This window comes from Piliocolobus tephrosceles, chromosome 21, assembly GCF_002776525.5.
Source record: "Piliocolobus tephrosceles isolate RC106 chromosome 21, ASM277652v3, whole genome shotgun sequence".
NCBI classification, from domain to species: domain Eukaryota; kingdom Metazoa; phylum Chordata; class Mammalia; order Primates; family Cercopithecidae; genus Piliocolobus; species Piliocolobus tephrosceles.
This window is the reverse complement of record NC_045454.1, coordinates 14,830,967-14,856,387: the sequence shown is the minus strand read 5'-3', so window position 1 is coordinate 14,856,387 and position 25,421 is coordinate 14,830,967. Positions and strand designations below refer to the sequence as shown.

Sequence of the window (25,421 nt, the reverse complement as noted above, 5' to 3'; positions counted from 1 at the left end):
TGTTGAACATTTGGTGAGCTCTGAAGGGCCCACCCCTCAGACACGAGGGTTTTCCCGTGAAATTTACATTGAGTTGTCCACCTCTAGCTTATATGGCTTCAGGAACAGAGCTGTTCTTGTTCTCAGTGATTTCACTAGAGAAAATTGAATTGGAAAAACTAAAAGAATTCAGGGTCCAGTCCAGTCTACCAATGGATTATAAATACCCAAAGATAATAAACAGTGGTTCAATATGGTAACAGGTGTACTATAGTTTTTATTTTCAAAATAATTTGTCTCTATATAGGGGTCTCTATTTTTACCAAGGATAATTCCAGTACAATGAATTTTTTTGCAAAATAGATTGAGTCTCACCGAACTTGCCTAGATTTTTTACCTAAGTGCAGCAAGAGTAGCAAGGGACCATAGAGGATCTTTTTAAACTTTGCTTTGCTAGAAGTTTTATATGACTCTCAGATTAAACTTTCAAAAACCTCTTGAGACTAGGAAGCCAAACCAAGGCCAACTTCAGACTTTGCCTGCATTCCCTATTTGTTTATTCTATGTATATTGTCAAATAGAACATCCCAGTCAAAGCCTTAGTAATATAACCAATGTTTTCAAATGTGTCCTGTTATAAAGAGAGTAGATTCTTACTGAACTTGTGCAAATAACTTTATTACCGTAAGCATACGAATACTCATGAATAGTTTCCCAATTCTGGGGCACTCAGATTCAGAGCCAAAGCAAATGTTCCATTTTTGTTTACAAAAGTATACTTTACCAAATTGCTGTAAAGTATAAATAGCTTAAAAGAGAAAGTTCACAAATCTGGAGATTAAAACATTCAAAGAATCAGCACATTCTCAAATAAAACATTATGAAAACATTATCATTTTGATTATTTAGTCCAATAAAACTGAGGTTTCTTTTCTTCTTTGCCTTGAATTTTATGAAGGTATCAGACTGTTCATTAAAATTTTGAAAGTTCTCAGAGAGTCCAGTGGTATGATCTTGAAGCTATCAGAAACTTGTATTCAAGAGTCGTTGTCAGAGTCTTTTCCATATATCTCCTCAAAGAAAACAATTTTGGACTGTGGCTGATTATAAATTCCTCAAGGAAGAATCAAAGCAACTGTCTGGGAATGACAAAGATTTAAAATGACTATGGTTAAAAATCTAATGAGATTTTTATTAGGTTGATTATGGTAAAGACACAGCTCACATAGAAATCTAGTTACTTCTGCGGCATATGACACTATGACTGATAACATATTCGATTTCCAGAAATTTCATATAGTTTTTAGAATACTAATTTTTTTAAATTTTTTCATTTTTATTTTTATTTTTTTGAGATGGAGTCTCGCCCTGTCTCCCAGGCTGGAGTGCAGTGGCACAATGTCTACTCACTGCAAGCTCTGACTCCCAGGTTCACACCATTTCCTGGGTCAGCCTCTGGAGCAGCTGGGACTACAGGCGCCTGCCACTACGCCTGGCAAATTTTGTTTTTGTATATTTAGTAGAGACGGGGTTTCGCCATGCTAGCCAGGATGGTCTCGATCTCCTGACCTAATGATCTGCCGTCTCGGCCTCCCAAAGTGCTGGGATTACAGGCGTGAGCCACCACGCCCAGTCTGGAATACTCATATTATTAACATTCCCATAAATATTATTTAGAGAACGTTTAGCATCACTTATCACTCATTTGAAAATGCTTTATATATGTTTTAACATATCTAATAAGGTGACTTTTACATTCAGCTTCTGTTTCCCAACTGGAAAGTTCTTCATGTAGCTCATTAATAATTAGGGCCAAAAAAGTATAGTCTTATGTACATTGAGAAAGGTCCTTAGGTAATGCCAGTACTTCTACCTGAAAATCATTGATTTAGTTTTAAGTTCTACCTATGACAACAAGAGTTCTCCATCCTCTTTACGTGTTTATAGTGTCAGGGAAGAATTAAAAATTACCAGTGCCTGGGTCCCTCGCCAGACCTTTAAACTGGAACTAATACGTGGGGCTTGAGCATCGACTTTAAAAAATATTTTCCAGTGATTCCAATGTGTAGCTATATTTCCCATCAGATTTCTCTGGTTTCTTGTGGCCTTCACTTTTTTCTATTTTGGTATCATGATTATTTTCAGGTCTCATTTCCCGTCTTAGGCTTTATGTCCCCTGGGGTAGGGACCTTGCCTTCTTCATTTCTGTATCTTTTTGAAACACGTGAGTTGGTCATCAGGAAAAGGTCTCAATCACACATAGGTTTTGTTCTGAGTCTCAGGTTCCCAGGCTAATCCTAAAGTCTTTGTTCTCCATGAGGTCAGGTATTACTTGTGATGAAGGGTGTGGTTAAGTCTGTAGTGCAGATGGTGGAGGGGAGTTCACCCTGTTTTTAGGCATAGCATTGGAACTAAGAATGTTTTGTCTACATGGGTGGAGGGGCAGGGATGTGTAGGGAGACAGTTCTAATTAGGACAGAAGAATTATACTAGGAAGAGGAGGTAAAGGAAGTGAGAAGGATTAGTAAACACAAGAAATGTGAACTTACCAAATAGGCTAGAGTAGATGCCTGGAGATTCCTGATTAAGTGAATTAACTAGATTTTAGAAAGGTAATGAGGCAGCCCTATGCAAGGAAGGTTTCAAAGTCTGGAGACAAGAAGTCAAGCAGCACTTTGAGACGTGATTGAGCTTTATGGGAATGGAGAGAATTACAGTATTGAGAGATGTGAAAAATAATGAAGACGGTTTCACAAGGTGAAATTGTGTTTCTCATTTGAATCTGAGAAACAAATGAGCAGAGGCCGGAGATAATTATGTCTAAAAGCCAGTGGGATACAGGGAGCATAAAGGCCAGGGAGAAAGGGAACTGCAGGAATTAGTGCTGAGAAGCAGGAGTTTGGTGGAGAAGGAGGAGATCCAGTCCCAGATACAGGCAAATAAGTCTTTTTCCTCTACCAAGCATGGCAGTCATCTCTGCAGGAAACAGGACAAGAGAAAAGGCCATCATACCTGGCAGTCTTCCTGAAATACAGCCATGACATCATGGCTGCTATATCGAATTAACCCACGGATGGACGTCCTATTGTTGAAGGAGCTGTCATGGGAAAGAAAAGAAAAGAAGGAATGGAGGTGATGTTATTTTACAGGGGGGAGCCTCAGGAACAAGCATGTAACATGAGGTACTGTATGACTGTTTCTTCAAGGAATACATTATTTCTGTTGGAAAGTTGATGGGAGATGATTATATTCTTGCAGTATTTTTCCCCTCTTACCATGTTTCTAGGTTGGCGATCAGTCCTCTGTCAATTCTCTACTGTACTCAGATATTTCAGAAAACTTTCAGATGTGAGAAAGGCTGATAGCTATTTTCTATGTCATTAGAACTTTAGACCTTTCCACTTTTCCATGGTTGTATCTTTTTCTCAGTGTCACTGTGGTGGCAGCTATGAATGAGACCCTGCCAGGTCTCCATGGCAGGGACCTGATTGACAGAAGGCCCAGGTCAGTGCATTTCAAATACACGACCTCCTTTGCACAGAAAGCTTCCTTCCCACAGGCTCCCAGCAAGGGCTTGAAAGCAAGCCCAGTTCTCTGAGGCTCTCTTTAACTTTAATGGGTGACTGGTTGGAGGATTCCCGATCAGCCCTGCAAAAACTCTCTTAGAGCTGCATTGATACCTAAAACTTCATTCTCTTTCTTTTACATAGGAGTCAGTTTTGCATAGGGGTCTGTGGGTTTTCCCATACTATCTTCATTCCTGCCCCACATTCCCTCACAGGTATCTTCTATGATAAATTATCTCATATGTCCAATCCCAACCAGGATGCATCTCAGTTGGTAAAAAGTAACATACCAGGCATGATTCTTTGCACTTAGTTTTTTCCTTTCTCTCCCACAAGTAGTCAGTAGCCATGTCCTAGTGTTTTATGTGGTACCCCTTTTTCTATATATATATATGGAATTAGGTACTGTTGAGGGGCACGTCCTATATGCCAGGTCTTGTGCTAAATACTTTACCTGTACCTCATTTAATTCACACAGTAACCATGTCAGGTAGACATTATTTCCATTTTGCCAATGACAAGACACAAGCTTACAGTAGTGTAAAATCTCTCCTAGTGTCATATGACTAGTAATAGGTGGATCTGAGATTTGATTCTAGAACTATTTGACCTCAAGGCTAATGATAATGGTAGTAATATAGCTGCTGACACTGGTTCATCTGTGTGTGGCATCTTGTTTCATTGACTGCATGAAACCTTTAAAAGAATGGTATGAAGCAAGCTCTCTCATACTTCAGGATATGAAAGAGGAACAAACTAAACCCAAGCACAGTGATTGAAGGACACAATATGGATTAGAGTGGATAAAAATAAATGGAGAATGGAAAAAGAATAGAGTAAATTAATGAAACCAATGTTGATTCTTCAAAGTAAAATCAACAAAATTGACGACCATTAACTAGACTGACTAAGAAAAAAAGAGAGAAGATTAAAATTACTAAAATCAGAAATGAAAACGGAGTCCAAGCATGGTGGGTCATCTTTTAATCTTAGCACTTTGGAAGGTCACAATGGGAGGCTTTCTTGAGGCCAGGTGTTTGGATCAGCATAGGTAACCTTGGGAGACCCTCCCTCTACAAAAAAAATTAAAAACCAATTAGCTGGGCATGGTGGCATGCATCTGTAGTCCTAGTATCTTGGGAGGCTGAAGAAGGAGAATTGCTTGATCTCAGGAGGTTGAGGCTGCAGTAAGCCATAATCATGCCACTGTATTTCAGCCAGGGCTGGCCTACAAGGAGAGACTCTGTCTCTCTTAAAAAAAAAAAGAAAGAAAAGAAAATGAAGTGATTACTACCAATTCTAATAAAATGATGATTATGAAAGTACTGTAAAAAATTGTATGCCAATAAATTGGATAACCTAGATGAAATAGACAAATTCGTAGAAAAACACAAAAATATGAATAGAATTATAATCAGTAATAAGATTGAATCAATAAAAGTATTTGATGAAATTCAGTATTTTTTCATAATAAAAAAATTCTAAGAATGGAAGGAAACCACTTCAGCATAAAGGCAATATGTGAAAAACACAATGCTAATATCATACTCTATGGAGAAAGACTGAAAGCTTTCCCTGTATGAGCAGGAACAAGACAAGGATGCTGCTTTTGACAATTCTATTCAAAGTAGTATTGAAAGGTCTAGTCAGAAAAATTAGCCAAGAATTTTTAAAAGGACATTCAAACTGGAAGAAAGGAGTAAAATTATTTCTGTTCACAGATAACTTGAACTTACATGTAGAAAATCCTAAAGATGAAACAAACCTATTAGAATTAATAAATGAATTCAGTAATGTTGCACAATACATAATCAACATTCAAACATCAGTTGTATTTCAACCCACTAACCATGAACAATCTGAAGGGAAATTAGGAAAATAATTTTAATTTGTATTAATGTCAAATAGAATAAAATATTTAGGAATAAGTTTAACCAAAAAGGTATAATGATTATGCCTGAAATCCATAAAATATTGCTTAATGTTGACATCAATAAAATGAAAAACATTTTGTTTTCATGAAGTAGAAGACTCACTATTGTCAGGAGAACAATGCCACCCAAAATGAGCTGCAGATTCAGTACAATTCCTATCAGAATCTCACTGACATTTTTGCAGTAAAAGAAAAATCCATCCTAAAATATGTATTGAATCTTATGACTCTAAAGAGACAAACAACTTTGAAGAGGAAGAATGAGGCTGGAGGACTCGCACTTCCTGATGTCAGCATTTACTACGAAGCCCCAGTAACCAATACAGTGTGGTACTGGCATAAAGGAGGACATAGAAATTAATGAGATAGAACAGAGAGCCCAGAAAGAAATACTTGCATATATGGCCAAATGATTTTCATCGAGTGTGCCAAGATTGTTCAATGGAGAAAGGACAGCGTTCTCACCAAATGATACTGGGAAAGCTGGATATCCAAAGGCAAGAATGAGTGGAACCTTTACCTAACACCATATACAAAAATTAACCCACAATAGATCAAAGATCTAAATGTAAAAGCAAAATCTATACAACTCTTAGAAGAAAACATAGGAGAAAAACTTCATGATATTGGATTTCACAATGATTTCTTGGTTGTAACAACGAAAGTATAGGCAACAAATAAAATGGATACATTGGACTTCATAAATATCAAAACCTTTTATATATTGAAGAACATTATCAAGAAAGTAAAAAGGCAACCCATGAAATGAGAAAAATATTTGCAAATTATAAGTGCGATAAGAAATTAATTTCCAGAATACATGAAAAACTACAAGTCAACAACAGCAAACATCCAAAAACATAATTAAAAAATGAACCAAGGATTAAAATAGAGTTTTCTCCAAGGAAGATATGCAAATATACAAGAAGCCCATGCAGAGTCCCTTAGCATCATGAATACGTAGAGATATGCAAATCAAAACCATAATGTGACTCCACCTCACACACTTTAGGATGGCTTTGATAAACAACGACAGCAACACAGAACAACAAGTTTTCAAATAGATGGAAAAATTGGAGCTCTAGTGCATTACTGATGGGAATGGGAAATGTTATAGCCACTGTGAAAAGTGGTGTGGCTGTTTCTCAAAAAATTAAACAATAAATTACCATTCGAACCAACAAGTCCACTTCTGGACATACTGCCTATAGAATGGAAGGAAATTTGAACAAATATTTGCACATTGATGTTCAGAGAAGCATTACTCACAATAGCCAAAAAATGGAAACAACAGAAAAGTCCATTGAAAGATAAGGGTGTGGGCAAATGAGGTATATCTATACATCGAAAAGTTATTCAAACTTAACAAGGAATAAAATTCCAATACATCGTGCAAAGTAGATGAACCTTGAAGACATTATGCTAACTGAAATAAGCCAGACACGAAAGGATAATTATTCTGTAATTCCATTTATAAAAGATAGAATAGCCAGTTACATAGAGACCAAAAGTAGAATGGTATGTGCTAAGGGATAGGGGGAGAAGAAGTGAGAGTTACTGTTTATAGGGTACAGAGGTTTAATATGGTAAAAGGAAAAAGTTCTGGAAATGGATAGTGTGATGGTTACACAACACTAAATTGCACACTTAGAAATAGTTAATGATAAATCTTATATTAGATATATTTAAAGTGTCCTGGTAGTCTTACACTCTATAAATACACACTTTCTTCGTTGCCCCTTTCCTGCCATGCAGAGCCCCAGAGGTGAATCTCCCTATTTATTCAAGTGTGCAGCACTCACAGTCCTCTGTGCTGTGTCCCACATGCAGTGCCCACAGTCTCATACAGCCGGTGACTTCAGAGCCAGGACACAGCTCAAGAGTCTGCCCCAAGGCTCCCTCTCTTCTTATTTCCCTGCAGCCTAGGCTTCACTTCACCTGGCAGCTCGATTTAGCCACATTCAGGGCAGGCCACCAGTTCTCTTTCTCCACACATGCTGGTCTCACCCCAGGTGGAGTCAGGCAGGGCCAGTCACCAGTGAAGCCTAGAGCAGAGAAGGGAGCAGTCTGAGCTGCTCCTCCCTCATCCAAGGGGCTTCCTCCTCTCATTTGGGGGAAAAATGTGAGCTTGTTTCAAAACCTCAGATGTTCCTTGTAGCTCAAGGAGTAGGTAAAAGAAAACAAAGACGTGGTGGTGGACAGGGAAGTGTTGGTGACAGCAAGAAGCAACTTGATCTTGAGGACTCTCCTTCTTGTCCCTCTGTGAAGCCTCTTCCACCACATACGGCTCAGGGCTGACAAAGTCCCCTCCCTACCTTTCCCAGGCTGGACACAAGGTCAACCATGAGAAAACAGAAAAACAAGGAGAAGAGGGTCTGTACAGACAAATTGGGAGGGTTCAGGAGGAGAATTTAGGATTTGCTTCTGCCCATGGGACACAGACTGGGAATAAAAATGTTTTCCTGACTCTTCTCTGAAAGCCAGATAGACTCCACCTAAAACCCTATTGACAATGATGCAGGGATCCACTTACCCAAAACGTTGATCCTCTTGGATGTGGAACGTTCACTGCCAGTGGCTGAGTTACGAGCAGAGCAAACATAGAGCCCGCTATGCTTTGTAGTAATTCGGGGGATAGAGAGCTCTTGTCCTGATTGCAGAAACTTCCCATTAATCATCCAAGAATATTCTGCCGGTGGGTTAGAGTCCGCAAAGCAGGACAACTGGAGGGTGTTTCCTGAACGGTAATAGGCCAATGAAGAGAAAATCCTGGGGACTTGTGGACCATCTGGAGTAAAGACAATAAAGCCACAGGTGATGTCGTCCAAGGGGAGGGATGCTCCTGGTCTCTTAAAGGGACACAGTGTCCCTCTGAGTCAAGACACACCCTCAAGGCCCAGCCAAACCCCTTCTGTGTTTACTGAGACGAGGCCTGAGGTATTCACCTGTTCCTCCCATCACAGGCTGTAGACCCCAAGTCCCCCATGGCAAAAGCAGCCCCTCCCCTTCCATTCTTGGTTAAGGCTGTGTCTTCCCAGGTTTCCCCAGGGCAGGGAGTCATGGCCAGCTCGGGTGTCCAGAAATAAAAGTGTCTGTACTTGGACCTGAGAGAGACTGAGATGCCTGGCCTCTGGTCATTTGGATTTTATCTGGTGGCCTGGTCCACAGAGGAACCAAAGATACAAAGGACATCCAGGGTGATTGAGTCACTGCAGATGCTACCAACTTGATCCCATATTTCACATTCATAGGGTCCTGTGTCATTTCTCGTGACATAGTGTAGACTGAGGATCCTGTTTCTACCAGATCGCTTTAGCCTGGGACTGACTGGGAGGCTCTGACCATTTACCGTCCACAAGTAGGAGTAGCCCTGAGTCTTAGGTTCAAAGTTAAGGCTACAACATTCTTATTCTCCATGGGGTTGAAGTTGTTGCTGGTGATGTAAAGCTTGGGCAGCTCCGCTGCGTGGATAACAGAAGTTTGTCCTGTGTGGCACCTATGATTCCTCCACAGACATCCTTCAATCAGAGTTGGCATCTCCCACCTCTCAGCCCACCCGCATCCTTGAAAGTCAATAGCTGGTGCGTGTGTCACAAGACAGATGCATGATGATCTAAGGGCTCAAAGACTGTGAGGCCGCATGCTCTGTCTTAGGGAAGCACAGACTTTCTCAAGTGTGAATTGAGCAGCAGTGTTGGGTCATGGACAGACACATCAGTGGGAGTCACAGCCCCTGGTACCCCTCCCAGTCCCTCTCTAATCAACTGACTGGCTGCTTCACCTTGGGTTCCTTACCTGGAATATGCGACTGCTGGGCCCCTTCCAAATTCCATCCTACTTTGCCCCCCTAGATGTGATTTCTCTGCAGCTTCCATTTCCAAGGACGTTCTAGAGATGAGGAATAATGGGACTTCCCATTGTCCTGAAACCCTGAAGACACTGAGCAGTCTGGCCTGGAATGGATGTTTCAGCAGAAAGAAGACAGGGTAGACCAGAGTCAAGTCTGGAGGTCAGTTCAGTCATCAGGCAGTGGAGGCACAAGGTGGGGCAGTTTTTTTCAGGTGTTTCATGATGACTTACTTGAGCCAGTGACCTCCAAAGATAGAGCAGAGTGCAAGGAATGATGTAGAAATAGTGAAGGGGACAGACAAGAGCTGGTGGCTTTGGAACAGAACCATGTTCCCTGTTCCGGGTTCTTTTAAGGTTCCTCTCCTTCTGCAGAGGGCAGGTGAGGACTATGTGGATCTTTCCAGAAATACATGTGGATATTTGAAAATGCAGAACTGACTGGTGGAAAGGATGGGAATGAACTGCTGGAAATCTGGTCCTCCTGGACCATGTGTGTTTGATGGATATGAGACAAATTCGGGGAGAATTTTTGCAAATATTTTCTTTCATTGTACACTCTACGCTCCGATTCGATGGGTTTGACTACTCTAGGGACCTCATGTAAGTGGATTCCCAAGTGAATCTGTGAATAGACTGCTGGTTGCCAGGAGCTGGGAGTGGGGAGAGTCAGAAGTTGTTCATGTGTGTGCAGATGGGGAGGTTCTAGAGATCTGCTGTATACTTACTGGTTTAGCATCCCAAATCTGAAAGATTCAAAATCTAAAATGCTCCAGTGAGCATTTCTTTTCAGCATCAGATTCGTACGCCAAAGTGGGAGGTGATAGGCCAAATACATTCTTGCCCCCTTTTTTTTTTCTCTCACCACGTTTCTAGCCTCATGATTAGTTTTTGGTCAATTCCGTACTAGCCATGCTGCACTTGTATATTTTTGAAGGCTTTGGGATGTGAGAGAGGCTGATTGCTATTTTCTATGTCATCAAAAGTTTCCACCTTTTCATGGTTGCATCTTTTTCTCAGTGTCTCTGATGTGGCAGTCATTAATAAGAGCCTGTCAGGTCAGATTTAGGACAGATTTTTGTAATTCTGCAAAAAATCTTACTGGGATTCTGGTAGTGGTTGCATTGAATCTGCAGCTCACGTTGGGTAGAATTGTCTTCCTAACTATATTGATTCTTCCAATCCGTGAGAATGAAATGTCTTTCCATATATTGATGTCGTCTTTAGTTACTTTCTGTAATGTTTTGTAGTTTTCAGGGTATAACCCTTTGACCTTTTTGGTTAAACTTATTCCAAAATATTTTATACCTTTTGATGTTAATGTGAATTGAAATGCTTTTCTTAATTTCCTTTCAGATTGTTCACTGTTACTGTATAGTCTAAAGAATGAACTAGAAAGAGTGAAGGGGACAGGCAAAAGCTGGTGGTTTTGAAGCAGAAACATAATCCCTGTCCTGGGTTTTTGATTTTCCCTCTCCCTTTGCAGAGGGCAGGTGGCTCTTCCCTGACAGTCAGATAGACTTCGCTGGAAAATACGTTGCCAAAGCTCCAGGGGTCCACTTACTAGGGACTATGATCCTCTTGATTATGAGATTTGTTCCACCAGTGGCTGAGTTATGGATGAAGCAGACATAAACCCCTGTATATGTTTTAGTGATTTGGAGGATAAAGAACACTGGTGCGGATTGCTGGAACTTCCCCTCAATCAGCCAAGAATGCTCTGCCAGTGGGTGAGAGTCTGTGAGGCAGGAGAGCTAGAGAACTTCCCCTGTGTGCTAACAGGTATATGAAGAAGAAATGGTGGGGGCATCCAAGCCCTCTGGAGCAAAGAGAATAAAGTCACAGCTAATGTTGTGAGAGGGAAGGGAAAATCCTGGTCTGTGGAAGGGCCACAGTGACCCTGTGAGCTAAGTCACAACACTGCAGTCCCAGCCATATCCCTGCTGTGTTCACTGATGTGGAGCCTGAGACATTCACCTGTTTCTCCCTTCATTACCTGTGGACCCTGAGCCTCCCTTGACAGGAGCAGCCTCTTCTCTCCCATTGTTGATCAAACCTAAGCCTACCCTTAGTAGTCATGGCCAGCTTTGATGTCCAGGGATAAAGGTCTCTGTACTTGGACCTGAGAGGGACTGGGAGGCCTGGTCTCTGACCATGTATATTTGGGATGGCAGCCTGGCTCACAGAGGAACAGAAGATACTCACAGATGAGATTCAGGGTGACTGGGTCACTGCGGCTGGAACTCACTGGGTTCTTCATTTCGCATTCATAGGGTCCTGCAATATCTTTCGTGACACCAGATAGAGTGAGGATCCTGTTGTTTTCAGACAGCTGCCACGGGCGATTGATAGGGAGCCTCTGACCATTTATCCACCACTGGTAGCTTACATTCTGAGTGTCAGGATCACAGGATAAGATCACAATTTCCGTGGCCTCCCTGGGGTTTAAGTTGCTGCTGGTGATGGAGGGCTTGGGAGTCTCCACTGTGCAGATAACAGAGAAAAGATTGCCCTGTGTGGCACCTTTGATTCCTCCAAAGACATTTTTCAATCAGAGATGGCATTTCCCACTCCTCAGCCCACCCAAGTCCTTAAAAGCCCATGGCAGGTGTGTGTGTTACAAGACACATGCATAGCAATCTGAGGGCTCATAGATTGTGAGGCTGCCTTCTGTATGTGGGAGAAGCACAGACTTTCTCAAGTGTGAATTGAGCAGCAGCATTGAGTCATGGAAAGACACGCGACCAGCAGTCACAACCCCTGGTGCCTCTCTGAGTCCCTCCCTCTCCAATTGCCTGCCTGGCCTACCCTGTTGTCCTCACCTGGAGCATGCAGTGCTGGAATCTTCTTAGTTTCAGTCTTACTTTGCCCTCCAAGGTATGGTTTCTCTGCAGCTTCCCTTTCAAGGATATCCTAGAGATGGATAATGGAACTTCCCATTGTCCTTAAACTCTTTGGGTACTGGAAAGCCTGGCCTGGGACTGGGTACCTCAGCAGAAATAACACAGGGGAGAACAGAGTCAAGCCTGGAGGTCTGTTCAGTCATCAGGCAGTGGAGCCACAAGGTGGGGCAGTTTTCGCAGCTGTCTCATAATGACTGACTTGAGCCAGTGTCCTCTAAAGATAGAGCAGAGTCCAAGGAATGACCTACAAGGAGTGAAGGGGACAAGCAAGAGCTGATAGCTTTGGACCAAGCCCATGTTCCCTGTTCTGTGTCCATGATGTTCCCTTCCCACTGTAGAGGATAGGTGAGGACCATGTGGATCTTTCTGGAAATACATGTTGATGTTTGCAAATGCAGAACTGACTGATGGAAAGGGTGAAAATGAACTGATGATGGAAGTCTGGCCCCCATGGACCATTTGTGTTTGGTGGCTATTAGACCAATATTTGGGAAGAAGTCTTGCAGATACTTTCTCTCATTAGACATTCTACTCTCTGATTCTATGAGTTTGACTACTCTATGTACCTCATCTCAGTGGATTCTAGAGTGAATCAGAGAGTAGAATAGTGGTTTCCAGGAGCTGGGTTTGGGAGAATAGGGCATTGTTCCAGGGGTGTGTGCTTTCAGTTATGCAGGAAGAGGAGGATCTAGAGATCTCCTGTACAGCTTCATGCCTATAGTTCATGCAGACAAAGTGTTCCTTATGCAGAAAGCTTACAACCAGGTGTTTTGAATTTCTAACTTTTTTTTTTTTTATCTTGGAATATTTGCAGTAGATGTACTGGGTTAGCATCCCAAATCTGAAAAATTTAAAATCCAAAATGCTCCTGTGAGCACTTCTTTTTAGCAACATATAAGTTGTCAGACGTGTTGGATTTGGGAGCATTTCAGATTTTGGATTTCCGGATTTGGGATGCTCAATTTGTAATACTGTAATTTTCCCATAAAATGTTAGGTGTTTAGATGTCATGTTATGTTCTGACTCTAGTAACAAAACAAAACAAAATTTGGAGGAGACATTAAAATGTTGTCATAAGTGGAAATTTTTACTGGTGGTACAAACATTTAAGATCAATTGCTGGTAGTAGTATTTCTCTTGATAACCAATTAAGGTTTAGGTGTGGGGTGAATTCCAGTAGGATTACATTATGCTCAAAGAAAGATGCCAAAGATGATTTGAAATTAGCAAGTCCTTAAGTAGAGAGAGTCCCTTAAGAACTGGTCAGTGTGTCAATTACATAAAGGGAGGAAAGATGCAGAATTAAAAGAAGTGATGTGTGTTATGTTAGTAAATATAGAAAGAACTCCGTGTTTCTAATTTCTCTGCAGAGTTAGGAAAAATGAGGAGGAGCCCAAAACAGGTATGTGAAATGCTTTCTTCATTTTCTCTTAACCTCAGGAAATACAACTAGAGTTTATGTTTCTGTGAATTAGGAAGTGTCTAAGTGATTTGCCAATGGCTCATGTGCCCCCACACGAAGAACCCCAACTTATGAAAATGGCATCATCAGGAGGAAACAACTGTGTGTGGCACAGGCAGTAAAACCATCAGACAGCTCCCCCTGGCCACCTCCAACAGGTCCCCGAAACCACTAGTATTCCCATTACATGTATGTTACAGCCTTGGTAGTCGTCCCACAACTACAAAAAAAATTTTTTTTTCTACTTACATCTTTATTGTAGCATGACTTAGGGCTCCTCTGTGAAAGACCATTTAGACGTTATTGTAAAAAATTATGTTTTAAAACAATTTTCTTTGAAAATTATTGTTTTCTTTTTCTTTCAAGTTAAGCATGGCACCAACAGTACTGTCTTTCTTTTTATTATTATTATTATTATTATTATTATACATTAAGTTCTAGGGTACATGTGCATAACACGCAGCTTTGTTACATAGGTATACTTGTGCCATTTTGGTGTGCTGCACCCATCAGCTCGTCAGCACCCATCAACTCGTCATTTACATCAGGTATAATTCCCAGTGCAATCCCTTCCCCCTCCACCTTCCCGATTATAGGCCCTGGTGTGTGATGTTCCCCTTCCCGACTCCAAGTGATCTCATTGTTCGGTTCCCACCTATGAATGAGAACACACGGTGTTTGGTTTTCTGTTCTTGCGATAGTTTGCTGAGAATGATGGTTTCCAGCTGCATCCATGTCCCTACAAAGGACACAAACTCATCGTTTTTTATGGCTGCATAGTATTTCATGGCGTATATGTGCCACATTTTCTTAATCCAGTCTGTCACTGATGGACACTTGGGTTGATTCCAAGTCTTTGCTATTGTGAATAGTGCCACAATAAACATACATGTGCATGTGTCTTTATAGCAGCATGATTTATAATCCTTTGGGTATATACCCAGTAATGGGATGTCTGGGTCATATTGTACTTCTAGTTCTAGATCCTTGAGGAATCGCCATACTGTTTTCCATAATGGTTGAACTAGTTTACAATCCCACCAATAGTGTAAAAGTGTTCCTATTTCTCTACATCCTCTCCAGCACCTGTAGTTTCCTGACTTTTTAATGATTGCCATTCTAACTGGTGTGAGATGGTATCTCATTGTGGTTTTGATTTGCATTTCTCTGATGGCCAGTGATGATGAGCATTTTTTCAATGTGTCTGTTGGCTGTATGAATGTCTTCTTTTGAGAAATGTCTGTTCATATCCTTTGCCCACATTTTGATGGGGTTGTTTGTGTATTTCTTGTAAATTTGTTTGAGTTCTTTGTAGGTTCTGGATACTAGCCCTTTGTCAGATGAGTAGATTGCAAAAATTTTCTCCCATTCTGTAGGTTGCCTGTTCACTCTGATGGTAGTTTCTTTTGCTGTGCAGAAGCTTTTTAGTTTAATTCGATCCCATTTGTCAATTTTGGCTTTTGTTGCCATTGCTTTTGGTGTTTTAGACATGAAGTCCTTGCCCATGCCTTGTCCTGAATGGTATTACCTAGGTTTTCTTCTAGGGATTTTTATGGTATTAGGTCTAACATTTAAGTCTCTAATCCATCTTGAATTAATTTTCGTATAAGGAGTAAGGAAAGGATCCAGTTTCAGCTTTCTACTTATGGCTAGCCAATTTTCCCAGCACCATTTATTACATAGGGAATCCTTTCCCCATTTCTTCTTTTTCTCAGGTCTGTCAAAGTTCAGATGGCTGTAGATGTGTGGTGTTCTTTCTGAGGACTCTGTTCTGTTCCATTGGTCTATATCTCTGTTTTGGTACCAGTACCATGCTGTTTTGGTTACTGTAGCCTTGTAGTATAGTTTGAAGTCAGGTAGAGTGATGCCTCCAGCTTTGTTCTTTTGACTTAGGATTGTCTTGGCAATGCGGGCTCTTTTTTGTTTCCATATGAACTTTGAAGCAGTTATTTCCAATTCTGTGAAGAAACTCATTGGTAGCTTTATGGGAATGGCATTGAATCTAGAAATTACCTTGGGCAGTATGGCCATTTTCACGATATTGATTCTTCCTATCCATGAGCATGGTATGTTCTTCCATTTGTTTGTGTCCTCTTTGATTTCACTGTGCAGTGGTTTGTAGTTCTCCTTGAAGAGGTCCTTTACATCCCTTGTAAGTTGGATTTCTAGGTATTTTATTCTCTTTGAAGCAATTGTGAATGAAAGTTCATTCCTCATTTGGCTCTCTGTTTGTCTGTTACTGGTGTAGAAGAATGTTGGTGATTTTTGCACATTAATTTTGAGTCCTGAGACTTTGCTGAAGTTTCGTATCAGCTTAAGGAGATTTTCAGCTGAGACAATGGGATTTTCTAAATATACAATCATGTCATCTGCAAACAGGGACAATTTGACTTCTTCTTTTCCTAATTGAATACCCTTTATTTCTTTCTCTTGCCTGATTGCCCTAGCCAGAACTTCCAACACTATGTTGAATAGGAGTGGTGAGTGAGGGCATCCCTGTCTTGTGCCAGTTTTCAAAGGGAATTTTTCCAGTTTTTGCCCATTCAGTATGATATTAGCTGTGGGTTTGTCATAAATAGCTCTTATTATTTTGAGATACATTTCATCAATACTGAATTTATTGAGCGTTTTTAGCATGAAGGGCTGCTAAATTTTCTCAAAGGCCTTTTCTGCATCTATTGAGATAATCATGTAGTTTTTGTCTTTGGTTCTGTTTATATGCTGGATTACGTTTATTGATTTGCGTATGTTGAATCAGCCTTGCATCCCAGGGATGAAGCCCAGTTAATCATGATGGATAAGCTTTTTGATGTGCTGCTGGATTCGGTTTGCCAGTATTTTATTGAGGATTTTTGCATCGATGTTCATCAGGGATATTGGTCTAAAATCCTCTTTTTTTGTTGTGTCTCTGCCAGGCTTTGGTATCAGGATGATGTTGGCCTCATAAAATGAGTTAGGGAGGATTCCCTCTTTTTCTATTGATTGGAATAGTTTCTTTTTTTTTTTTTTTTTTTCTTTTTTCTTTTGAGACGGAGTCTTGCTCTTTCGCCCGAGCTGGAGTGCAGTGGCCAGATCTCAGCTCACTGCAAGCTCCGCCTCCCGGGTTTACACCATTCTCCTGCCTCAGCCTCCGGAGTAGCTGGGACTACAGGCGCCCGCCACCTCGCCCGGCTAGTTTTTTGTATTTTTAGTAGAGACGGGGTTTCACCGTGTTAGCCAGGATGGTCTCGATCTCCTGACCTCGTGATCCGCCTGTCTCGGCCTCCCAAAGTGCTGGGATTACAGGCTTGAGCCACCGCGCCCGGTCTGGAATAGTTTCAGAAGGAATGGTATCAGCTCCTCCTTGTACCTCTGGTAGAATTCAGCTGTGAACCCATCTGGTCCTCTACTTTTTTTGGTTGGTAGGCTATTAATTATTGCCTCAATTTCAGAGCCTGCTATTGGTCTATTCAGGGATTCACCTTCTTCCTGGTTTAGTTTTTGGAGAGTATAAGTGTCCAGAAAATTATCCATTTCTTTTAGATTTTCTAGTTGATTTGCGTAGAGGTGTTTATAATATTCTCTGATGGTAGTTTGTATTTCTGTGGGGTCGGTGGTGATATCCCCTTTATCATTTTTTATTGCATCTATTTGATTCTTCTCTCTTTTCTGCTTTTTTAGGCTTGCTAGTGGTCTATCAATTTTGTTGATCTTTTCAAAAAACCAACTCCTGGATTCATTGATTTTTTGGAGGGTTTTTTGTGTCTCTATCTCCTTCAGTTCTGCTGTGATCTTAGTTATTTCTTGCCTTCTGCTAGCTTTTGAATGTGTTTGCTCTTGCCTCTCTAGTTCTTTTAATTGTGATGTTAGAGTGTCAATTTTAGATCTTTCCTGCTTTCTCTTGTGGGCATTTAGTGCTATAAATTTCCCTCTACACACTGCTTTAAATGTGTCCCAGAGATTCTGGTATGTTGTATCTTTGTTCTCATTGGTTTCAAAGAACATCTTTATTTCTGCCTACATTTCATTATGTACCCAGTAGTCATTCAGGAGCAGGTTGTTCAGTTTCCATGTAGTTGAGTGGTTTTGATTGAGTTTCTGAGTCCTGAGTTCTAGTTTGATTGCACTGTGGTCTGAGAGAGAGTTTGTTATAATTTCTGTTCTTGTACATTTGCTGAGGAGTGCTTTACTTCCAATTATGTGGTCAATTTTGGAATCAGTGCGATGTGGTGCTGAGAAGAATGTATATTCTGTTGATTTGGGGTGGAGAGTTCTATTGATGTCTATTAGGTCTGCTTGCAACAGAGATGAGTTCAATTCCTGGATATCCTTGTTAACTTTCTGTCTCGTTGATCTGTCTAATGTTGACAGTGGGGTGTTGAAGTCTCCTATTATTATTGTATGGGAGTCTAAGTCTCTTTGTAAGTCTCTAAGTACTTGCTTTATGAATCTGGGTGCTCCTGTATTGGGTGCATATATATTTAGGATAGTTAGCTCTTCCTGTTGAATTGATCACTTTACCATTATGTAATGGCCTTCTTTGTCTCTTTTGATCTTTGATGGTTTAAAGTCTGTTTTATCAGAGACTAGTATTGCAACCCTTGCTTTTTTTTTATTCTCCATTTGCTTGGTAGATCTTCCTCCATCCCTTTATTTTGAGCCTATGTATGTCTCTGCATGTGAGATGGGTCTCCTGAATACAGCAGACTGATGGATCTTGACTCTTTATCCAGTTTGCCAGTCTGTGTCTTTTAATTGGAGCATTTAGTCCATTTACATTTAAGGTTAATATTGTTATGTGTGAACTTGATCCTGCCATTATGCTATTAACTGGTTATTTTGCTCGTTAGTTGATGCAGTTTCTTCCTAGCCTCGATGGTCTTTACATTTTGGCATGTTTTTGCAATGGATGGTACTGGTTGTTCCTTTCCGTGTTTAGTTCTTCCTTCAGGGTCTCTTGTAAGGTAGGCCTGGTGGTGTCAAAATCTCTAAGCATTTGCTTATCTGTAAAGGATTTTATTTCTCATTCACTTTTGAAACTTAGTTTGGCTGGATATGAAATTCTGGGTTGAAAATTCTTTTCTTTAAGAATGTTGAATATTGGCCCCCACTCTCTTCTGGTTTGTAGAGTTTCTGCCGAGAGATCTGCTCTTAGTCTGATGGACTTCCCTTTGTGAGTAACCCGACCTTTCTCTCTGGCTGCCCTTAACATTTTTTCCTTCATTTCAACTTTGGTGAATCTGGCAGTTATGTGTCTTGGACTTGCTCTTCTCGAGGAGTATCTTTGTGGCATTCTCTCTATTTCCTGAATTTGAATGTTGGCCTGCCGTGCTAGGTTGGGGAAGTTCTCCTGGATGATATCCTGAAGAGTGTTTTCCAACTTGGTTCCATTTTCCCCCTCGCTTTCTGGCACCCCAATCAGACATAGATTTGGTCTTTTTACATAATCCCATACTTCTTGCAGGCTTTGTTCATTTCTTTTTCTTCCTTCTTCTTTGGATTTCACTTCTCGCTTCATTTCATTCATTTGATCCTCAATCGTTGATACTCTTTCTTCCAGTTGATCGAGTTGGTTACTGAAGCTTGTGCATTGGTCACGTATTTCTTGTGTCATGGTTTTCATCTCTGCCAGTTCGTTTATGGTCTTCTCTGCATTAATTATTCTAGTTATCAATTATTCCACTCTTTTTTCAACATTTTTAGTTTCTTTGCGCTGGGTATGTAATTCCTCCTTTAGGTCTGAGAAGTTTGATGGAGTGAAGCCTTCTTCTCTCATTTCATCTAAGTCGTTCTCTGACCAGCTTTGATCCGTTGCTGGCGATGAGCTGCATTCCTTTACAGGGGGATATGCACTCTTATTTTTTTGAATTTCCAGCTTTTCTGCCCTGCTTTCTCCCCATCTTTGTGGTTTTGTCTGCCTCTGGTCTTTGACGATGGTGATGTACTGATGGGATTTTGGTATGGGTGTCCTTCCTCTTTCTTGATTTTCCTTCTAACAATCAGGATCCTCAGCTGTAGGTCTGTTGGAGATTGCTTGAGGTCCACTCCAGACCGTGTTTGCCTGGGTATCAGCAGCAGAGGCTGCAGAAGATAGAATATTGCTGAACAGCAAGTGTACCTGTCAGATTCTTGCTTTGGAAGCTTCCTCTCAGGGATGTACTCCACTGTGTGAGGTGTGGGGTGTCGGTCTTCCCCTAGTGGGGGATGTGTCCCAGTTAGGCTACTCAGGGGCAGGGACCCAGTTGAGCAGGCAGTCTGTCCCTTCTCATATCTCAATCTCCATGTTGGGAGATCCACTGCTCTCTTCAAAGCTGTCAGAGTCGTTTGTGTCTGCAGAGGTTTCTGCTACTTTGTTTTTGTTGTTGTTGTTGTTAATCAGCTGTGCCCTGTCCCCAGAGGTGGAGTCTACAGAGACAGGCAGGCCTCCTTGAGCTGCTGTGGGCTCCACCCAGTAGGAGCTTCCCAGAAACTTTGTTTGCCTACTTAAGCCTCAGCAATTGCGGACGCCCCTCCCCCAGCCTCCCTGCTGCCTTGCAGTTAGATCACAGACTACTGTGCTAGCAATGAGGGATGCTCTGTGTGCGTTGGACCCTCCCAGCCAGGTGTGGCATATAATCTCCTGGTTTGCCAAGATCCTTGGCAAATTGCAGTATTGGGGTGGGAGTTACCCGATTTTCCAGGTGTTGTGTGTCTCAGTTCCCCTGGCTAGGAAAAGGGATTCCCTTTCTCTTTGCCCTTCCCAGGTGAGGCAGTGCCTGGTCCTGCTTCAGCTCTCGCTAGTCGGGCTGCAGCAGCTGACCAGCACCCATTGTCCGGCACTCCCTAGTGAGATGAACCCAGTACCTCAGTTGAAAATGCAGAAATCACCTGTCTTCTGTGTGGCTCGTGCTGGGAGCTGGAGACTGGAGGTGTTCCTATTCAGCCATCTTGCTCTGCCCCTTTGGCCATCTTGCTCCATCCCCACAAAATTTTAAAAATTGCTATTGTCGATACAAAATATTAAATATGAAGGAGAATACATTGTTCCACTTTTTTTACTCTTACTCTTTTTGAACTTTCCTGTTTCAGTTTTGGAATTTTCTATTGACACGTCCTCAAGCTAGGGATTCTTTCCTCAGCTGTGTGCATTCTACCAGTAAGCATCAAACGCCTTCTTCATTTCTCTAACAGCTTTTTTTTTTTTTTTTTCCTGAGACAGAGTCTCACTCTGTTGACCAGGCTGGAGTGCACTGGCACGATCTTGGCTCACTGCAAGCTACACCTCCCGGGTTCATGCTATTCTCCTGCCTCAGTCTCCTGTGTAGTTGGGACTACAGGCAGCCGCCACCACGCCCGGCTAATTTGTTTGTATTTTTAGTAGAGACGAGGTTTCACTGTGTTTGCCAGGATGGTCTCGATCTCCTGACCTCGTGATCCGCCCACCTCAGACTCCCAAGGTGCCGGGATTACAGGCGTGAGCCACTGTGCCTGGCCATCTCTGAGGGATTTTAACGAGATGGTGGCTTTTGAGTTTCTTCAGCTATTTACTTACTGATAGAACCAAGTGACAAATTTCAAGCTTGTTATATGCCTGACAGGAAACCAGAAGTCTCTAGGAAGTGCCTGGAGAATGTGAGCTTCATAGTAGGTTGAGGATGGAGTCACAAGGGAAATGGGTGAAATCAGCACATCGGCTTTGAGGACTGCAGGCCTGTCCAGTCTCTGACTCCCTGGTGAGTCAGTGCAAAGATTACAACAGTGACAGTAAACTAGCATGGCTGACTCCATCTGGCATCTAGTCTCAGGCTGGCTGTCCTCACCCATTCCTGGACATAGGCCAGGGTAACCATGGGAGGAATTTAGTTTATGGTTTAACTTTGAAGCAAGAATGATAATAGTTCCTCCATAACACTAATACCCTTATTTTGCCCAGGGATTGCCTTTGTAAAACTGGTGACAGACCATGAGACTAAGATTATTGGAGGGAACTGAATTCTGCTAAAATTTAGGCACAGTTTCTATAATCCCTTAGTGCTCAAATATCATTTGGCCAGAGGTTACAAAATTTGTAACTACTTGCTGCTATACATAACATCACTATTGTAGAACCTGAGATTGGTCTTTTGAGATGTTTCTCATTCTTTGCATTCTGGCAGCCGGCTGACCTCATCCATACACATGACTAATGGCTCAGCCAGGCACGTGGTCCCCACCTAGAGGTGGATTCAAGCACAAACAGATCATTTCCCTCAGGCCGCATGATTCTATCTCCAAACAATCAGCAGTACCCATTTTTTAGTCCTGTGCCCCTGAAACTATCCTTGAAAATCTATAACCCCTGATCCACTAGGGAGGCTGATTTGAGTAATAATAAACCTCCATCCTCCTGTTTGGCAGACTTGGAGTCATTAAAATCTTTCTTTACTGCAAATCACCATCTGGATCAATTGGTTCCGTTTGTGCAGGAGGCCAGAAGAACTTGTCTGGGAATTATAAGAGTGGATGGAGGAGCTGCCTATCCCTGTCCCACGGTCTTGTCCACAGAACAGCCTCACAAAGGGAAAGAGCCCTGGATGGGGATACAATGGAAGCTCATTCTCTTAGTGACCTGGGGACACTGGCTGGAGATGAAGCCTGGCAGAAGTGGCAACTCCAGGTGATTTCTGTGCCTTTCCTTTTTCCTGGGAGGTGGGCCAGGCCACAGTGTTAGCAGGAAGGGAACAGAACAATCAGCCTAGTTAGAGGGAGTGTCTGGGGAAGGCCTAGGAGTGGAGGAAGAAGCTGTGCAGGACAGGGCTTGCCAGATAGAATGAAGTGGGAGGAAGATGAGGGACAGAGAGAAACAGAGAGAGGCAGAGGCAGCACGGCAGTGAACAGTGGGGCCTACAGTGACTTCACAGACCCCAGGGACCAGGTGCCCCTATTTCCACAGTCCAGGACCAGGGAGCCCTCAAAACCCTCCAGTGGCCAAAGAGCTTCAGAGTTACACATGAGGTGGGATGGCTTTAGGGACCATAGGTAGTGGGGGGATGAAACATGGGTGTCAGCCTCTGACGGACAAGGGAAAGGTGTGGCTAGAACTTCCTAGGATTCTGCGTCCAAGATCCACTCTCTAAAGACGTTATGGATCATTCATTTCTTCACTCAATTCCTTCATTTGTTATGTGAGAGCACCTGAGTGTGTGTCTCTTACTAGACCTGTGCTGGTGCAGGGTGTGAGTGGGGAAAGAAAACAAGGTCCTCTCCTTTATCCTGTCATGCCAGTGACATGGACACTTTGGGAAACACAGGATTTCAGGTTCAGTGATAGGGGTTAAGATCTGAGGGAGAGGCCTGGACATTTTTTGCACTGACTCTGATGGTTGAGGCAGGTGATTTAGTTCTGGAGTACAGACTAATCAGCTGACCATTTGTTCTCACTCCTCTGAGGTTTGGATACCTAAGAAGAGAGAATTTGAGCCAAAAAAGAAGCCTGTAATTCTGATGAAGGACAGGATGAGCCTCTGACTGCAGATAGACCTCATATGACCCTGATCTGCCTTTTGTGTTTGTGTGACTCTGGTTCAGTGACTGTGCCTTCCTGTGCCTCAGTTTTCTCTCAGTCAAATAAGCTAAATGGCACATGGACTGTGGCTTTTCATGCTATCTGTGAATAAATTGTAAATTATTCACAGTCATGTGACCTAATGCTTGGCACAGTGGAGGTGTTCACACAAACAGCATTTATTATTATTCACTTCCAAGAGAGAGAACCTTTAGATCAGATCCCTGTGGACAAGCTGCTGCCAGGTACATTTTCTCTCTTCTGTTTCTCTTGGGGACATTAGAGTTTCTATGGAGTGACCTAAGCCTCATAAAGCAGTTGGCCTATGGCCTATAAAGCTTGTCTTTCTGTCCTCTCCACTCTGAGTCTCCAGTGAAGAAAGTTCTGTCTTTGCCTAGATGAGGCTTTGAGGGCTGAGCCCTGGCTGGGGAGCAGCTCCAGGAGACACAGTCCTCAGACAGCTGGTGAATCCTTGGTCCCAGCCAGCCCTGCCACAACCTAGCCCTGGCACAGGCTCCTCAGCTTTATCTGGAGTAACGATTTAGGAACGGGGTCTGGGGATGAGGCTTCTAGGGCTGAGCTTCTCTGAGAGTATCTCAGTGGGCCCCTTAGGCAAGGCCGACTCAGTTCTCCAGGGTCTTTCTCAGGGTCAAGTTTATGAAGAGGGCATGAGGTGCTTGGCTGAGACTGATCTCCTCCTGCTGAGCACCCACCGTCAGACTGTCCTTCCTGTGCAGCAAGTGTCTGCAGGGTCTGGAGGCAGGAAAGGAATTCTGATCTGTTGAAGTTTCTCTCCTCTGTGTGTGTCCTGCACTAAATGCTGAAACCCCAACATGGGACATAATGCAGAGAGGGACACAGGCACAGTCTAGGCCTGATAATCCTGTGTATGCAAAGTAGAAGTGACCCCGCCCTCCAACACCCTGGGATCATGTGGAATCACTCACGGTATAAGGTGAAATGTCCAGTTACTCCTTTAGTACCATCCATTCGCTTCATGACTCTTATGGTGTAGGATCCTGTGTCCTGCTTGGTGACATTCTGGATCCCCAGGGATCCATTGGAATATAGTGTTTCTCGTCCACTGCTTGCAGGCCCAAATAGAATTCTATCAGGGTATGTTGTATATGCTATAATGAATTGGTTGAAGTCCATTATTTGCCCTTTGTACCAGACGTAGGCAGCAGGATTTGGGGGCAAATTGTGGACAAGTAGAAGAACATCCTTCCCCTCAGAAACTTTGGTTGGTTGAGTTTCAATCATGACTTGGGCAGTGGTGGGCGGGTTCCAGAAGATTAAAAGTGATGCTAGGAGGTGGAGAGAGCATCAGTCAATATTGAGACCTATGTATTGGGGTGAAAAGATGGGGCCCTGGGTCCTGAGACGATCTCTTCAATCATCAGCCTTGAAGACACACACACACACACACAAACACACACACATACACACACACACCCCTTTTTTTCTGTGTGTGTGATTGTGTGTTTGTGGCCTACTGTCCTACTGGATCAAGGTCAGTGGCACGACCCCCATTCCTTCAACCCTTCTGACCTCGGCATTTTTCTCTTTGGAATCCTCTTCCACAGAGGTCTGCACGGCTTCCTCCACACTGCCCTCAGGTCCTGCTCACATCAGGGCATCCTTAGACTTCTTTCCTGACACCTCCTTCAGAGACCCAGGGTCTTCCCTTTCTGACCTTTCCCTGCTCTCCTCTCTCTGGAGCTCTTGTCAACACCTGGCTTCACATTCCAGATCTCTTTGCATGTCTGTCTTCCTGCCCATAAGAGCGTGAGCTCCGTGAGGACAGGGACGTTTGTGATCTGGGGTGCAACCCAGTGCCTGGGACAGGCTTCAAACTCCTATAGATGTTAGAGTTCCAAGGACCCTCCATGCTTGGGATGTTTTTCTTTTTTCCTTACCCAGTGGTTGAGGTTTTCTGGTGAGGACAGTGTTTCATGCCCTGCTTATATTTTCATTTGAAGTGTCATCTGATAATAATTATTATTATCGTTTTTCAAAATGTGGTGGCCAGTGATGACTAACCAGAAAAAGAGAACACTTGAGATTTTTCTACCTCTTACCAATTTCAGTTCAATGGGATTTTCCTGTTTTGACCCCTGTCCGTCACTGATACATTTTCCCCTATCCAGGCTCCAACAGAGCCTTCTTTCCTCTATTTATTATTATTATTATTATTATTATTATTATTATTATTATTATTATTATTATT

At 42.4% G+C, this 25,421-nt stretch overlaps 1 protein-coding gene across 1 annotated transcript in view; it reads right to left on the bottom strand.

Moving 5' to 3' along the window:
- The window catches only part of LOC113219756 (putative pregnancy-specific beta-1-glycoprotein 7), a 32,356-nt gene that overhangs the window by 6,376 nt on the left and 559 nt on the right, over positions 1–25,421 (bottom strand). Inside the window, 7 exon segments of the mRNA XM_026447333.1 lie at positions 2,992–3,076; positions 7,412–7,523; positions 8,012–8,266; positions 8,662–8,865; positions 8,868–8,939; positions 11,530–11,808; positions 24,139–24,498. Coding sequence (XP_026303118.1) covers positions 2,992–3,076; positions 7,412–7,523; positions 8,012–8,266; positions 8,662–8,865; positions 8,868–8,939; positions 11,530–11,808; positions 24,139–24,498 — 1,367 coding nt within the window.